Source organism: Neodiprion pinetum, chromosome 4 (genome assembly GCF_021155775.2).
Source record: "Neodiprion pinetum isolate iyNeoPine1 chromosome 4, iyNeoPine1.2, whole genome shotgun sequence".
Classification (NCBI taxonomy): domain Eukaryota; kingdom Metazoa; phylum Arthropoda; class Insecta; order Hymenoptera; family Diprionidae; genus Neodiprion; species Neodiprion pinetum.
The window spans coordinates 13,947,518-13,963,546 of record NC_060235.2 but is presented as its reverse complement, the minus strand read 5'-3'; the positions used below and the strand labels follow the sequence as shown (position 1 = coordinate 13,963,546).

General features: G+C 46.3%; 1 protein-coding gene across 1 annotated transcript; it reads left to right on the top strand.

Moving 5' to 3' along the window:
* Nucleotides 1-10,027: 10,027 nt before the first annotated feature.
* LOC124217266 (uncharacterized) lies at nt 10,028-15,376 on the top strand. The gene has a single exon (XM_046622672.1). It carries the CDS (start codon nt 10,028-10,030, stop codon nt 15,374-15,376), a length of 5,349 nt encoding a protein of 1,782 aa, XP_046478628.1.
* Nucleotides 15,377-16,029: the final 653 nt, after the last annotated feature.

Sequence of the window (16,029 nt, the reverse complement as noted above, 5' to 3'; positions counted from 1 at the left end):
ATCGAATCTGCGCTGAAGGGAGCTGAGAACGCCGTTAAAAAAGCGGGTGGTAAAGTGCGAACACCTCGCGTCCTACCGGTACCTTCGAAAGTCGGTGGTTTTCTACCGTTTCTGATTCCTATTTTTGCCGGTCTCAGCGCTACAGGTGCGTTAGCTGGTGGTGCGGCAGGTATAGCAAAAGCTGTGAACGATGCGAGCGCGGCTAAACGAGAATTGGAGGAAAGCAAACGACACAACAAAACTATGGAAGCTATCGCGTTGGGCAAAGGGCTTCACATGAATCCGTACAAAACAGGTCTTGGTCTCCATCTTTCAAAAAACTAGATGCGATGCTACCACGTCGAGCGTTGACTGATTGGGACTTGTTGAAATATGCAAAAATCTTGAGGGTTCCGCATTTCCGCGGTGTTTTCATGCGAAACGAAATGCCCGAAAACGGTCCACGAAAAAACGAGTCAGCTATAATCAACCTTGACGACAAAGACGGTCCGGGAACACACTGGGTTGCGTACAAGAAACGGGACAATAATATCGATTACTTTGACAGTTTCGGCAACCTTCAACCACCCTCGGACCTCATAAAATACCTCGGCGTTGGTAGCGTCAAATACAATCATGAGAGGTACCAGGATTACGATACATTTGAATGCGGACACTCGTGTCTGAAATTTCTGAGTGGTGAGCTATATAAACATGGTGCGTGATTCGTCAAAGTCAGTCTACCACTCGCAGTCATGGATGATTCGTTAACGTTAACGATTTCGGGAACCTCTTCGATACTCGAGGCACAATATTTCCCACCGATCGAACTTGCTCGTGATAAAAGTTATGCTCTTGGCTTGGTAGAGCTGTTAACCTTTAATTCGATTCCCAACGTTGATGTCGGTCACAATAAAATTTACGTAGCTGACAAAGTGATCACCATACCTACCGGCAGCTACGAGATCGAGGACATAGAGAAGTATCTACAAAACGTGCTAAGAAATACAGACATCAGGCTCGCCATCAAACCCAACAATAATACATTACGCAGCGAAATCACATGCAACCACACGATTAACTTTGAGCCGAATGATTCCATTGCTCAACTTTTGGGATTTACACCACGTGTACTGGAGGTTGACAAAACTCACGAATCGGACGTGCCTGTAACTATACTCAAGGTCAACGCGTTGCGAGTCGAGTGTAGCATTACAACGGGCGCCTACGTCAATGGACACTAAGTACACACTATTCACGAGTTTTTGCCGACCGTCCCACCAGGATATAAGATCGTGGAAGTACCGTCGCACGTCATTTACCTTCCGATCACCGTCAAGACCATAGATCACGTTCAGCTCCGGTTAGTGGATCAAGACGGAGACCTGGTTAATTTCCGTGGAGAAGTTATTACTGTGAGACTACACATCAAATCGCAATAAACGATGGGAATCGTATATAACAGACTGTCAAAGAGTAGGTATATCAGTAAGTCGACATGCCCCGATCAAGTCACTCGTCGTTCGATTCCCGAACCGCTAACACCTCGAAACGTGGAGTTCCTGATAGCTCTGGGTCTGAAACTGACACCTTTCGGAAGAGGAATTTCCGCCAAATAAAAATCCGATTTTGCTTTTTTATCATCTGCTACGTGCCATGGAGGAGGAAATCTTGAGCATTCAAACACCAGTCGTCTTTGACGAATCCGTTGCGCATTACGAGATTCACGCTCACAAACCTTACGCCTCGTCAACTTTCAACAACAGCGATGAAATTCGAATCACCGTTCAGCATCAGGATTTGTGCATATTACCCAGCAAAAGTTCGGTACATATCCACGGACGACTCCTCAAACCTGATGGTACAGCTACTGTGAACACACAGCTCGTAAACAACGCCATCTGTCATCTGTTTGAAGAAATTCGCTACGAAATTAACGCAGTTGAGGTTGATAGAAGCAAGAACGTTGGCTTGACAAGTCTCATGAAGGGTTACGCTTCCCTGCACCCTGGTCAGACTTGGCTGATGGAGAACGCTGGATGGCTCGATGTAGAAGAGAAGAAAAAATTAACCGATGCCGATGGTAACTTTGACGTACTGATACCGCTCAGCATGATATTGGGTTTCGCCGAAGACTACCGCAAGATCGTTGTCAACGCTAAACATGAGTTAATTTTGACGAGATCAAAAACTGACGTCAACGCAATCATGCAGACTCAGGAGGAGGAATTCAAAATCACGATCAATGCAGTGGAATGGCTAATACCGTATTTGAAACTCGCGGATCAGAAAAAAGTTGACCCACTAAATTTCATTCAGAGAGATCCGCCTGTTTCGATGAGCTTCCGCAGTTGGGAATTGTACGAATATCCCTTACTTCCCACAACATCGAAACACGTTTGGACTGTGAAAACTTCCACTCAGCTTGAAAAACCTCGGTACGTCATTTTGAGTTTCCAAACAAGTGGAAAGAACAAGACCGGCAAGAACGCAAGTCATTTCGATCATTGCAATATCACGGACGTCAAGCTATTCTTAAACTCTCAATCTTATCCGTACGGTAACCTGAACCTCAACATGAGTCGTAATCTCTACGCGCTCCTGTACGAGATGTACGCAAACTTCCAAGCTACCTACTACGACAAGAACCCCGAGCCGTTGCTGACAAAGAGTGAATTCCTTCGAGACGTCCCCTTGTTCGTTATCGACTGTTCGAAACAAAACGAATCTTTGAAGTACGGACCCGTCGACATCCGTCTTGAATTTGAAGCTAAAGCCAACTTTCCCGCTGAAACATCGGCGTACTGCTTGATCGTTCACGATCGTATTGTCGAATACAACCCGCTCAGTGGTGGGGTGAAAAAGTTGGTATAAAAGCTGACCCGTTCCCACCATCTCGCACAGTTCAAAGATGGAGCTCATCGTTGACATACAAGGCTTTCGTAGACCTCTCAACAACACCTTCACGTTAAAAGAATTGGCTGTAATTTCAATCTACTCGGAAGCATCTCCTTCAGTGTTTTTCTTCAAACCACCTTATAAATGGAATTTACTGGACGTCAAATATAAAAGCCAAAATTCTTGGTTAGAACGCGATTTTCACGGCTCACGTTGGAGCTGTGGAACCGTACCTTTTGAGGAAGTTGAGCGGACCATTCAAGACAGGCTGTGCAAAGCTCAAACCGTGTACGTAAAAGGAGAAGAAAAACGAGATTGGTTGCTCAAAATCGTTCCGAAAGTTGAAATCATCGATATGTTGGACTTTGACTGCCCGTCGCTTGAAACCCTGCAAAAAACTTCAGCTGTGTCTCTGAGATGCGACCTTCACACAATACCCAACGCAATCTGTGCAGCACGAAACGTTTGCATACTCCAGAATTGGCTTCAAAATCATCGTACTGTCCGGATGGCGAGGCTGTACGATTTGTGTTACTGCGCAGAAGCGTCTACAAGAACGGTCCCGCATTCCTGGCGAATATATCACCCTGGTCATGACACTGTTGAATAGAATTATTGTACTATTTTTTTGTGAAGTAATTGTCAACCGTACTCTAAAAATTGTACTCAATAAAACTTTTAAAGAATATTCATGAAATAATTTTATACCTTCACCTTAGCTCTTAAGAGAGAATTTTTTTCAGAAGCTTATGTAAGATTCGACCTTGCTCTCCATCCTTGACCGAGCTGTACTCAAACCGAGTTTTGCATTCCTAGAGCGATAGTAACCCAACACCGCAGGCTCTGTACCGCGGCTATCGGCCGACCTTGCACTCCGGTCTGAACCCGTCCAAATACTCATCGTAGAGTTGCAGCTCGAAACCCTCCGTCGTTGCTTAGTGGTGTTCGGACATTTTCTTAGATTTTGAGACTTAATTCTAGATACAAAACGTACGTAGGATTCAAGGTATACAGGATGGATAAATGAAAAAATATTCATAATTTCAATCTTTTTTTGTTTATTAAACGTAAGACTTACATAGAACATTGTTTGAATATTATACTTATACAAATTCGAGTTGACTGTAGGGTCCGCCAAGATAGCGTATATGCAACCGTATCTCCTTACTGGCTGCTGTCACCTTCTGGTACAAATCTTTGTTTTCGTGGAGGGCTTTGTTCAGTCGGTTGGGCAGAAAAATCGTGAAAGCGTCATCTAAGTCCAGAACGATTTTGTCTCCAAATTTCGTTTTGACTCGACGAACACCGCTGACTCTGTATTCGAAGTAGGCTTCAAGATCCGAAACTTTTTTTAACGGCAGAAACGTCTCCAGCCGCGCGATTTCGTTCAGTTTTGAGAAGTCCATTGTCGTTACGGTCCAGTTGTAGGTGCTCGAAATCTCTTGTCAGTCGATTGAGGTCGGATCTGATTTTCAGGAGATGTTTTACTTCTCCGATATTCTTGAGGAGCAGTTCTAATCGTTTCTTCAACTCACGTTGTTCCAGAGCACTTCTTATTTGCAAGAAGAACAGCTTCAGACTGACGATGAACTTTTCACTTTTCGCTTTCATAACGTTCCCCCACCACATAATTTGATGGAGGGTAAGGAATGTCACGGGACTGATATCAAATACGTATGCGCGCGCACCTGACAAGTTTCGACTTGACGGTGAGCGGCACGCGGTCAAAGGATTCCGGTGCGACGTTGGGACAAACAATTCTCGGAACTATTAATTTTGGAATGTCACAGGGCTGATAAGGTGGGAAAGGAATGTGAGGTGGTTGATAAGGTGGGAAAGGAATGTGAGGTGGTTGACGTTACACGTCAGCAGTCCTACCGTGGGAAAGGAATTCGGAGTGGTTCATGTTACACATCAGCAGTCCTATCGTGGGACAGGCGAGCACTACAGACCTTCGGTCGGTAAGATTGTCGGTAAAACAGCACGATTTTGACCCTTGATCGATACAACTGTCGGTAAGATTGTAGGTAAAACAGCACGATTTTGACCCTCGATCGATACAACTGTCGGTAATTGACCTTCGGTACGTCAGACTGTGACGTCATCGCGAAAAAGGGTTTGAGTCTGGGCTGCGCGGAGCGGAAAAGGGTTTGAGTCTGGGGAGAATGTATAGGCGGACTGGTCGGCTCGGTCAGTAAGTGTCGGTAACCGGAATCTGCGTGTAGAACCGGCCTTGCTGTACTACTAATTACGGTGGAGCTTAGAACTGGCAGAGTACGACTTCGATACGAAATACATGTCCAGAAAATCTGATATCAACGCTGATGCTCTGTCCAGGAACGCACCGCCCGACACCGCTCAAATTATTCCTATAGATACAAAACGCCCCCGTCCAACGACTGAAGCCTCTAGCGATAGATCAAAAAAACGCAGTTAAAAGACTCATCAGTACCCCAGACGTCCTAGACAGACCACAGACGAGTCCACCAACCCAACTCCGCTGAAACACCCTAAAATCTCACAACCGTGTGCGATGATATACTCCTCTGATTCCTCTGATTTCTCTGATCTCTCCGACGATGAGTTCAGCGATGAAGAAACCCCGTTGCTCCTTAAGTCCCCCCGCTTTACCCCGGCGCCGATCTTAGTACATCGCGAACCTAAACGCCACTGTGAAACAAATTCTCTAACAAACCCTGGGTCTCATGAAAGACCATACCTGAGCTATTTTTCAGATTCTTTCCTCAGCTCGGATGACTTACAGACCCCAGAAACTGAATCAGGAACTGATGACTTTGGTCCACCCACCGATTTACCGGGCCCTTCTTATAGCGACTTCCTCATAGAAAGCGAAACTTTTCTACTCACGCGTAATAGAAGTATCAAAGAAATAAAAGCTGACCTATTACAGCAAAAGGATAACTTGGCTCATTGCATATCCGCTGACTGCCAAATGTCAAAAGGAATCGCTTCAGAACTGACAGAACGTAAATTCATAAACCGCGAACAACTTAGAGAATTCGACCCGACTGTGACTGACGTTATTTCTGTAGTCCATGGAAACCGAAAAATCTATAACCTAGTTACAAAGCCCAAATACAGTGACAGACCTTTTCCACACGTTTTTTTTGACACCTTGGTCAACTTTAGGAAAACCTTGCAAGAAGATGGCGTAACATATGTCTCGATACCATTGATAGGTCGCGGACTCGACAAATTAGAATGGAGCGCGGTATGCAAAATGATCCATTATGTTTTTGAAAATTCGAAAATAAGAATCACTGTTTGCCGCCTCGACTCTCCGCTTCCTGCCACCGCGCGCCCCTGCATTACACCCCCACCCGTTTGTACTAACCTCCCTGACCCTGTCCCTTCCACGTCTTGATTACCGCCCCGCCGCCATCTGCGAAAGAAATCGGAACGTCCGACTAAACCTGCAGCACCTCGTCCGATTCCACCTCCACCCCCACCCTCTAAAGTCATCATGCCCCCCCCCCCCCGTCGGGCCTCCGCGTCCCGCTAGGAGATACCCCCCCGCTACTTCCAGGCCGACGAACCATTCCTTACACTCCTGTCCCCCCCCCTCGCCTCTCCCGCCCACCTCTGATAACGACGACAGTTCCGACTTGCTCACGGACACTGAAAACTATACGTGCCTTCAACAATTCGACTCCCACATGGAAATTACTGACCATAACCATGACAGTGCTCTCAACACTAACGATGATCAAATTAATGACCCTCACGGTGTCGCATATTTTATTGACAACTTGGACGACATACCAGTATCGGACAATGTCAAAGATACCAATGATGGACTTTTGTTGCTCAAAACCAACTATGCGCACTTCATATCGACAGACTGCGCCTGGATTAAGGGTATACCAGCCCAACTTGCCGACAAGAATATCGTTGACCCAAAAATAGTAGTGAGGCCTCGTCCGCGACAATTTGATATCATTGAATCTAAACACAATAGTCGACGTATTTTCACCCTAGTATTGAAAACAAAAAGCTCAGATAAAAGCAACCTATACGATATCTTCAAGCTATTGTCCAAACTCAAAACGGCTTTAGCCGATTCAAACCTAAAGTCTCTTGCACTTCCGATAACCGATGATAGTTTAGACGCTCTCGATCCCCGCGTTTTTCGAAAACTTCTATCCCATATTTTTGCAGACTTAGAAATTCAAATCATGCTTTGTCGAAACACGACTGTCATCCCAGACGAATGTTCACGAAAAGAAATAATCAGAGAATGCCACGAATCGTTGATCGGCGTTCATCAAGGTGTCACTAAAATATATAACCGCATTAAACAAAAGTATTTTTGGCCCCGTATGAAAGAACAAATCCAAGATTCCACAAGACCTTGCGAGAGTTGCCAAAGAAAAAAATTGATCAGAGTAAAAACCAAATTGCCAATGATGATAACGGACACGCCTGCCGATGCATTCGACAAAGTGGCATTAGATATTGTTGGACCTCTACCCCTTACTGATTCGATCAACAAATATCTCTTGACGATACAATGCAATTTGACAAAATTCCTGGACGCCATCCCTTTACCTGATGCCACCGCCAAAACTATAGGCGCAGCATTCGCAAAAGAATACATCATACGTTACGATGCTTCTCGAGCAATACTTACAGATCAAGGACAGAATTTTATGAGTACAGTCATCAAACAACTTTGTAAACTTTTCAAAATCAAGCAAATACGAACCACAGCTTACCGCCCACAGCCTAACGGATCGCTAGAACGCAGTCACCTTGTTCTTACTGAGCACATCAAACACTACACGGATGCTGGTAAAGACTGGGACGGTTACATCCGCTTTGCAATTTTTTGTTACAACACCGCGAAGCACGAAGGTACTAACTTCACCCCCCACCTACTAATTTTTGACTCTCAAGCCAGACTCCCAACAGATGCGAACCCTGCCAGGGCGTACACTCGTTCCCACGATTCCTTCCTTCTAGACTTAATCGCTAATCTATCCAGCATACGAAAACACGCCGCGTCTAATCTACAACAGGCAAAGCATCGTTTCAAGACGTATTACCACCGTAATGTCAACAGCCAAAATTTCGAAGCAGGTGAAAAGGTCTATCTACTAAATGAAACCCGATCCAAATTCGACGACCACTATAAAGGAGTGTATACGATTAAACGTATAATTGACAATATCAACGCTGAAATTTGGATTACCCCCCGACAAACTCAAATCGTCCATCCCAATAAATTGAAATTGGCACACTCAACCGACTAATTGACCTGGACCGACGCTTAAACGAATACGAGCTCGACCTGTCCAGCTTAGTAGACGCTATCCCCTTCGCCCAAAAAGGTATCGTCCAGCCTAAAATTCTATCACCAGAACAAATTATTTCCAGCCTTAAACATATCCCTCACCCGCGTCGTACAAGACCCAAAATTCCTACGCGCCATTCCATCCACCACCCGCACCTAGAAATAATACCATTTCCCGATGACCTGCCTCCTCGCTCTTCTTCGCTGCTCCGGACCCAATCGGAAATTAAAATGACGGAACTAGGCATACCTAAGCCGCGTAAATTGCTCCCCGAGCAAAGCCTTAACGTTAGCTCCGAATCACTCGAAGTCTGGCGCTAAGCCCTCTGCTATTACCAATAATATTCTTCCATTGCCTTATGGGGCCGTCCAATAATCACGTGACCTTTTTTTAAGCATTTTTCAACCCCCCCCCCTTGGTGATACGTGGTGGGGTTTAAGACTACCCCCCCACCCCCCACCCAACATCACGTGTATTTATAGTATCTAAAAAAAATCTTAAATTCTTTAGAATATTTTAGAGTATTATCTTAAATACAGATATGAAATATAATCTTATTTTATTCTGAAATTAAGGACCATGATAAAAATGTCCAGATAGAAAGGTTGCAGGTTGTTTTTGATTGGCATAAAAATAATAATAAACGAATGATCTATTACGGCGAGTCAAGGTCACACTACACGCCGCTTTTCGATTTAAAAATCGCGCGTTTGAAAAAATAATGAAAAAACAAATACACGTGATATCTTATTACACCCCCCTCCCCCCTTGTGACATTTCGTGATTTTTCACCCCCCCCCCCCCCCCCCCCCCTTCCCGTCCTTTCAAGCCTCATGTGAATAATGGACGGCCCTTATTCTGCCCGTAATAATCTGCAGCCATAATATAATCATCAGCATGTTGCATAAGTTTCGTTTATAATATACACAATATCTATCATATATACCACCACATTTATAAGATGTTGTTCAGTCAACACCCAAACTGCCCGGGCGAAGCGAAGTTCGGCTTACCCGCAGCAAGAAGGCAGCACTAAGCAGAGCACAGATCACCCGACAATCGATAGCCAATCAATGAATCTCTAGTTCAAATTCACTGACACTTGCGCATTTCGCTATTCTCTGACGTCATTCGCTATGAATTTTCTGATTGGCTCTTAGCTATGGGACATGCTTAGTCTTCCTCACGGGGAAGAAGATTCGTTTTCTAACGGTTTCCGCCATTATTCTTCTTTCGGCTACCTCAAGTTCACCTCGTGTTCTTCTCTCAGCTAATTTTTCTAATTGCTTGGCTTCTGTTAACCAAAATTACTGTGTGTAAATTCGCTTTAAATCAATTATTTAATTAATTGTGTTTTGGGTGCATTCGCTGCCACGTGTTACTCTTGGCATTGTATTTATTCGGGTAATTCGCTAACTGTATATAGTGTACAATAAATATCATTATAATTTTTTTGTTTTTTGCCAAATTCAGTGCGCGCAGTTTTTTTTTTATTTTTCTCTTTTTATTGTGACAAACTGTATCAGACCAGATCCCGAATTCCTCTATTGTTACTCGCTTTAACATTTGGTCCTTCGAGCCGGATCGGTGCTGGTTTGGTCACAATAGAATTGTGCTTGGCTTATTCTCTGGGTTATTTCTCACGTTAACAATTCGTGTTCAGCATTTGGTGTATTCGCTGTGCAGTGCCAATCTGGTGAAAAGCTAAGTGTCAAAGGCATCGCTGGACACATCGGGTGTCGCCTTTGGCGGTCAGTGTACACCGGTACATAGAACTTTTCCGTATCATTTGACCGAAAACTTAGTTCCGGGTCACCAGCACTGTTATTCGCATCATGTCTCTCAACAACAAGGCTGCGCTGCAGCAGGACCGGGTTGATTCTCTGGCCAACATTGATCAAAGACTCACGCCTGAGGCACTTCAGGCGATGTCTCTCGAGCAAGCCATGGCCCAGTTGGCTTTAGTCAATAGAACCGTCGACCGTATTGAGGCCTTGCACGAACGCATTTACGAGGAGCACGAAGAAGTGCTCGAACATGAGTACCACACCGCTCAGGTCTATCAACGTGGTGCAACGCTGTACGGGAGCCTGCAGACCCGCTTGGAGGCCAAGGTGAACTCCCTGAAGGCAGAGGCGACACCTAGGCATGCAGATGCTACACAATTTTTCGCGACTGGGCCATCCTCTACTAAATTGCCTCACATAAAACTACCGACATTCGACGGGGATTATACGAAATGGCGTGGGTTTAGGGACTTATTCACCACCCTCATAATTGATGCCGAGCAACTCACTGGGGCACAGCGCATGTCCTACCTCAAGACGCAACTCAAGGACGATGCACTGGCACTCATCGCAAACGTGCCTCTTACAGACGAGGCATTCCCTGCTGCTTGGGATCTCCTCGTCGCGCGTTATGATAACCCTCGTCGGCTTCTCAACACCTACTTGGAGGAACTCCTCACCACAGAGCCAGTGCCTAATCACTCGGCACCTCAGCTAAACGCACTTGTATTACAGACACAGAAAATTATCGATGCGATGGGAACCTTACGAGTCTCCATTGCGGACTGGGACCCTATCCTGGTTTTCGTCACCCTCAGACGTCTGGTACCAGAACTTAGGGAGGAGTGGGAGAGTACCCTGGGCATCTCGAATGAGCTGCCGGCGTACCAGAAATTACAAGACTTCCTCATCGGGAAGGTACGCGCCTGGGAGATCAGCGCCATCGGAGTCACCTCACGACCAACCTCACCCAAGGAGGACAAGGCTTCAACCTCCAAGCTGCTAAAAACCTCTAGCAAGCCCCCAAACACACGGTCACCCTCACATTCCAGCAAGACTGCAAGTACCCCCTCTGGTTCCACCGCTCAAGTATACTATACACCTAAAGAGGCTACAGATGAACCAGGCATCTGCCAACTGTGTAGGCAAAAGCACTTTATTTTGTACTGTCAGCAATTTAAGGTTGCCTCTGTCGCACAGCGCCGTACTATGGTTCAAGATCATCGACTGTGCTGGAATTGTTTGGGACGCCACCGCTCACAGGACTGCCGCACCACTACAAGATGTCGCCACTGTGGCAACAAGCACCACACGGCCATCCATGAAGAATCTCGGGCTAATCCTCAACCGACTGCTGCTTCGGGCAGCTCAGGGCTCAATTCTCTGGAAACAATAGCCTTACTTGCTACAGCAACTTGCAGGGTATATTCGACAACGGGAGCTCCTCTGACAGCCAGACTTCTGATAGATCAAGGTTCTGAGCTGTCATTCATGACGAATTCGCTACACAAGAAACTGGGACTTCCTCTGAAATCCGCAAACGTGGGCCTACGGGCCATCGGCAACACATCTGCTGGCCGCACATTGGGCTCATGCACTGTTGAGCTACATTCGCTATATGGGAAGAATTCGCTAAAAATACAGGCCCACATTCTCTCTGTGTTGGCGGTAGACTTGCCGTCATACACCCTTATCGACAAGAAATGGTCGCATCTACTGGGACTGCAATTGGCTGACCCGCAATTTCTGCAGTCCAGACCAATTGACATCATTTTGGGAGCAGCACCTGCAGCTTTCATCATGAATGAGAAGATTCGCAAAGGGCCTGTTGATTCGCCAATTGCTCAGTCAACCCTCTTGGGCTGGATTGTCTACGGCTCAGTCAATCCAACTGCTACGAAATATTCGGCCAATTCTCTGCACGTGTCAGCCGACGAACAGCTACCGGATCTGATCTCCAGATTCTGGGACCAGGAAGAACCGCATGATGAGCAGCACATTCGCTATAGTGAGCAGGAGGACGAATGTGAAGCTCACTTTAGATCCACACATTATCGTCACCCAAATGGGCGTTACGTGGTGCACTTGCCACTCAAGGACAAGGTAGAAGCACTTGGGAATTCACTGAGATCCGCACAATTTTCACTGCGTCGGGTTTTGAAACGGATGAGCACGGACACTACTTACAGTGACCTCTACCACAACTTTATGTCTGAGTACGAGAACATGGGTCACATGAAACACATTTCTATGGCAGATCTACCGGAACAACATTGCTTCCTACCTCATCACGGTGTCCTCAAGGAACAGAGCACTACTACAAAGCTCAGAGTAGTGTTCAATGGATCATGCAACACCTCATCAGGAGTTTCGCTGAATGGGATCTTACACGTTGGGCCAAAAATACAAGTAGACATCTGCGATGTACTACTCCGCATTCGTCGGTTTCCAATACTTTTTGGATCCGACATCACAAAGATGTTTCGGCAAATTGACATAGATCCGAAGGACTGGCCGTTACAGTCCATCCTCTGGAAGACCAAGGACAATTCTCAGCAAGCGTACACCCTCACTACGGTCACATACGGCACAACTTGTGCTCCTTATCTTGCTGTCAGGACTCTACTGCAACTAGTAGAGGACGAAGGATCCAAATACCCGCTGGCAGTAGCTCCAATGACTGAAACCCGCTACGTAGATGACATCTACGGGGGAGCTGACACAGAGACGGAAGCGATTGCAATCGCTAAACAAACCAGGGAACTCTGTGCAGCTGGATGCTTCCCATTAACAAAATGGTCAAGTAACAGCGCTCGGTTACTCGCTACAATGTCACCAAACGATCAACCAGTGAACTCGCTACGGGAAATCGGAGATACTACGGTGAAGGTCCTCGGAGTTGGCTGGAATCCTCACCACGATGTATTCCAGTTCAACTATCACTTGGCTGAAGATCCTCCAGCAACAAAACGGGCAATCTTGTCTGAAATTGCTCGTCTGTATGATCCTCTCGGTTTCCTCGCTCCGATCATCATCAAAGCCAAGGTGATCATGCAAGAACTCTGGCTTGAAAAACTGGGCTGGGATGATCAATTGGCTCCGACACAACTCCACAAGTGGACGGTATTTCGAGCGGACCTCACCAACCTTGCTAACCTCCGGGTAAACAGATGGATTAATCTCAAGGAGAATGTGTCTGCAGAGCTCCACGGGTTCTCAGACGCATCCCAACTCGCTATGGCTGCGGTGGTCTACCTGAAGGTGACGGATCTTCAGGGGAATTCGTCAGTTGCACTTTTATGCTCCAAAACTCAAGTAGCCCCTCTGAAACCACTCACAATTCCACGTTTGGAGTTGAACGCTGCCGTACTTCTCACCAGACTTACTCTCTACGTGCGAAAAACACTTAACTTGGAGCAATTACCAATCTATTTGTGGACTGACTCTGCAGTAACCCTCGCTTGGATACAAAGTCAACCCTCTCGCTGGAAAACTTACGTACGCAACAGGGTTGCGAAAATACAAGACACTCTTCCTGGAAGCCGCTGGACCTTTATCGCTGGGAAAAGTAATCCAGCTGACTGTGCTTCGCGAGGACTGTCAGTTGGCAAACTGCTGAAACACCCGCTTTGGTGGTCGGGTCCAAAATGGCTCAGTTTGTCCCAAGAAAACTGGCCAACTATTGAACCACCTGCTACGACCGCAACTCATCAGGAAGAGAGACCAGGTCTAACCTTCATGACATTCGCTAAAACAGATTCACATCCTCTGCAAATTCTCTTAGAACGCTTTTCTCGCTGGGTTTCGCTGGTTCGAACGCTTGGAATCTGTCTACGTGCCATCAGCCGAATGAAAAAGGTGCCACAGTCCTCACTAGCCACCCCGCTATCTGCTGGAGACCTGGAACCCGCAAAATGGCTACTGGTCAAATATACACAAGGCCAGTACTTCTCATCGGAACTCAAGCTGCTTTCTGACGGGGGATTCCTACCAAAAAATCACCCACTCGCCAAGCTGACCCCCTTTGTCGACTATCACGGAATTTTGAGAGTCGGTGGCCGCTTGAAAAATTCGCTATTGGACAGTCAGCAGAAAAATCCAGCGATTCTGCCTAGATACTCACTGCTGACGTCACTCCTCATCGATCATGCACACAAACGGAACTTTCACGGGGGAACGCAATTGACTCTGGCTGCGTTACGCCAATCCTACTGGATTATTGGTGGCCGCGTACCAGTCAGATCTCACATCTTACGCTGCGTAGTCTGTGCTAGACACCGAGGTGTTCGAGCACAGCAATTGATGGGACAACTGCCCCCCTCTAGAGTGACTCCCGCACGAGCGTTTCTACATACAGGATTAGACTACGCTGGGCCAGTCACTCTGAAAACCTTCCAGGGTCGTGGAGCGAAAACTTACAAGGGGTGGATTGCAGTTTTCGTGTGCTTCACGACCTCCGCTATACATCTGGAACTCGTCACGGACTACTCTACAGGCGCATTCATCGCAGCGTATCGGAGGTTCGCAAGTCGCCGGGGCGTCTGCCACACCATTTATTCGGACTGTGGTACAAACTTTGTGGGTGCAGATGCAACTCTAAGGGCTGAATTCGCATCAGGATCAAAATCACTGGGAGAACTTTCACATTTACTGGCTACAGATGGCACAACCTGGAAGTTCAATCCGCCTGGAGCTCCGCACTTTGGAGGTAAATGGGAAGCTGCCGTCAAGTCTATCAAATTCCATCTCACAAGAACTATCGGAGAGCATCTGATGACTTACGAGCAGCTCACTACGGTGTTGACACAGATCGAAGCCGTGGTAAATTCTCGGCCTCTCGCCCCACTCTCGGAAGATCCTGCCGACCTGGAACCACTAACTCCAGGTCACTTCCTCATTGGAGAACCACTCACCGCTGTTCCGGAACCTTCGCTACCTTCAACAACGGAATCGACGCTAACTGGGTACAAGTTGCTACAGCAACTGTTGCAACAGTTTTGGAGACGTTGGAGCAACGAAGTGCTTCAACGTCATCAGGGCATCTCCAAATGGCATCGGGCGTCCAACGACATCAAAGTTGGCTCTCTGGTGCTCCTCACAGATGAGCGGTTCCCACCTACCAAATGGCCACTCGCTAGGGTAATCGCTATCCACCCAGGGAAGGACGGACATACCCGCGTAGTGACACTGAAGACAGCTACCACGGAATTGACCCGACCAATTGCGAAACTATGTGTTCTGCCCATTGAAGATCTTGACGTCTCAGCCGTCAACCCGGGGGAGAATGTTCAGTCAACACCCAAACTGCCCGGGCGAAGCGAAGTTCGGCTTACCCGCAGCAAGAAGGCAGCACTAAGCAGAGCACAGATCACCCGACAATCGATAGCCAATCAATGAATCTCTAGTTCAAATTCACTGACACTTGCGCATTTCGCTATTCTCTGACGTCATTCGCTATGAATTTTCTGATTGGCTCTTAGCTATGGGACATGCTTAGTCTTCCTCACGGGGAAGAAGATTCGTTTTCTAACGGTTTCCGCCATTATTCTTCTTTCGGCTACCTCAAGTTCACCTCGTGTTCTTCTCTCAGCTAATTTTTCTAATTGCTTGGCTTCTGTTAACCAAAATTACTGTGTGTAAATTCGCTTTAAATCAATTATTTAATTAATTGTGTTTTGGGTGCATTCGCTGCCACGTGTTACTCTTGGCATTGTATTTATTCGGGTAATTCGCTAACTGTATATAGTGTACAATAAATATCATTATAATTTTTTTGTTTTTTGCCAAATTCAGTGCGCGCAGTTTTTTTTTTATTTTTCTCTTTTTATTGTGACAAACTGTATCAGACCAGATCCCGAATTCCTCTATTGTTACTCGCTTTAACAGATGTCATTCAGAGAAACTTTGTTTAAATGTATACTAACCCACTTAAGGACGTTGTATGTGAAATCCGAGTAAAAAGTTTGTGACGTCGTCTTTTATAAGAAATAGTGAATGCAATATTTTTTCATTGAAAATTGAATTGAGACGCCGTTAGAATTGCGAAACAT